Here is a 1,900-nt window from a genome sequence, read left to right as displayed (position 1 = left end):
ATGCATTCTTAATTTATGCTTTAACAACTCTGATTCTGTAATGAATGGTTTACTTACAGTCGCTTTTATATACCTACCTTCTTGGCAATTCATTCTGGGAGAAATGAAGTGAAAGTGAAGTCACTTAGTGGTGTCCGACTCTTTGTGACCCCGTGGACTGTATGTAACCTGCCAGGCTCCTCCATCCATGGGATTTTCCAGATAAGAATACTGGAGTGGGTTGCCATTTCCTTCTCCAGGGGATCTTCCTAACCCAGGGATTGAACCCGGGTCTCCCGCATTGCAGGCAGACTCTTTACCCTTTGAGCTACCAGGGAATCTGGGAGGAATAGTTAAGTATTTAAGTGAAGCAGGCATGGTAGATACAACACGTAACAGTTATGTGTGTCTTTGTTTTTAGCATCAAGCATTGCACGATTCTCTCGAATAATGTAGATCATCTTTTACTGAATTTAACGCTGTCTGATATCATGGTCTCCCTGGCAAATGCCTCAACTTTGCAGAAGGATTCCAGTTGGATAGAAAGGATAAGGAAATTTGTAACAGAAACCCTTGAAGATGGCTCTAGGCTAAATAGTAAGCAGCTGAACAGATTGCTTGGAGTCTCCTGGAGGTTAATGCAGATACAGCCAAACAGAGGTAGGTGTTAATGCTTTGTCCTTATTTACGAGAGGAGCTCTTACGCATGCTATTAATATTTAGAGTCTAGCTTTGAGTTCATAACTGTCAAACATTTCACATAGTCATTTACGTTCAAGCCATAAAAGGTAGCTAGCATAATCATAAAGGAATATCTCCTTGAACCCTGATGGCTGAGAAGACCCCTTTTTAAGTGGGTAGGTTTTTGAACCAGATGGGTAGGTTTTCTACTAGATTACATAGTTGGAGGGAAAGGAGGTAAGTTTTATTAAGAGGAAGTGACACTGAGCCTAAGGCTGAAGAAATACTCTTTTCTGATCTAATTTGACTAGAAATTGATCCTTATCTCTTTACCTTTCTTGTAACTTGAAGTTATGTTGCATTAAGTCAATTTTTAGTGTGACTTACTAATTCTTTTCGTTCATAACAGAACTTTCCTGGTTGGTTCCTGGCTTATCTACCTTTCTAGTATTCTGTTTTTTGTTGTCCTTTCCTAGGTTTGTTGTCTCTTAGGAAAATTTGTACTGCAATCGCTGGCTGGTTTGACTTTTGTATTAGGCCATTGATGTAGGATTTTGATGGTAGTCGTCAGTTTGTGGCTAAAATCTGCTTTGTCATAGGAACAAGGTGCTTCTGTGCTTTTTAGAGAAGAATTATGGTGCTGGTGAAGAAACATTTTGACTCACATGCAGTTGTTTTCTCTTGTTTTTAGAGGCTACAGAGTCTCTCATAAAGGCAGTTTATACATTGTATCAGCAGAGAGGCCTTCTCATTCCAGTTCGGACTTTGTTACTGAAGTTTTTCAGTAAAATCTATCAAAAAGAAGAACTGAGAGCTTACAGAATCCGGTACAGTCCCCTTTGTTATTTTGCTTTTCTTTTTCTTACCAGGTTACTTTGTAATCTGTATAATGATAGAGTGATTAAATCTTCGGAGAAATTCTCTCTCTCTATCCTTTTTGCTTTCATTAAAAAAAATTTTTTTTTATAAAGAGGCGTACATAATAGTTCCAGTAACCTTTATACACATAACTGAGAAGGTACAAGTCTCTTTGAACATGTATTTCCACTTGTCTGCTTAACAGCTAAAGGACAATTGGAACCACCTGTAGCTGCCTCAGCTTTTTCTTTTGCTTCCCATTAAAATTATGGAGGTTTAACCTCTGGCCCTTAGTGACTATTGGGACATATGGTATAAGAATGAGGGCAGTAGAAGAGGAGAGGTGTACAATAGGTGAAGGAGATTAAAAGGTACAAACTTA

At 38.6% G+C, this 1,900-nt stretch overlaps 1 protein-coding gene across 1 annotated transcript in view; it reads left to right on the top strand.

Moving 5' to 3' along the window:
* Positions 1-259: 259 nt before the first annotated feature.
* The window catches only part of LOC104994835 (testis-expressed sequence 10 protein-like), a 4,887-nt gene continuing 3,246 nt past the window's right edge, over positions 260-1,900 (top strand). Inside the window, exons 1-2 of the mRNA XM_010848506.1 lie at positions 260-639; positions 1,352-1,487. Of these exons, the coding sequence (XP_010846808.1) occupies positions 381-639; positions 1,352-1,487 (395 nt within the window). The 5' untranslated portion in view covers positions 260-380. The remainder of the gene's footprint in view (positions 640-1,351; positions 1,488-1,900) is intronic.

The sequence above is a fragment of the Bison bison genome, unplaced genomic scaffold (assembly GCF_000754665.1).
Source record: "Bison bison bison isolate TAMUID 2011002044 unplaced genomic scaffold, Bison_UMD1.0 scf7180017850371, whole genome shotgun sequence".
Taxonomy (NCBI): Eukaryota; Metazoa; Chordata; class Mammalia; order Artiodactyla; family Bovidae; genus Bison; species Bison bison.
The sequence above is the reverse complement of the archived record's forward strand: the minus strand, read 5'-3'. Positions and strand labels throughout refer to the sequence as shown.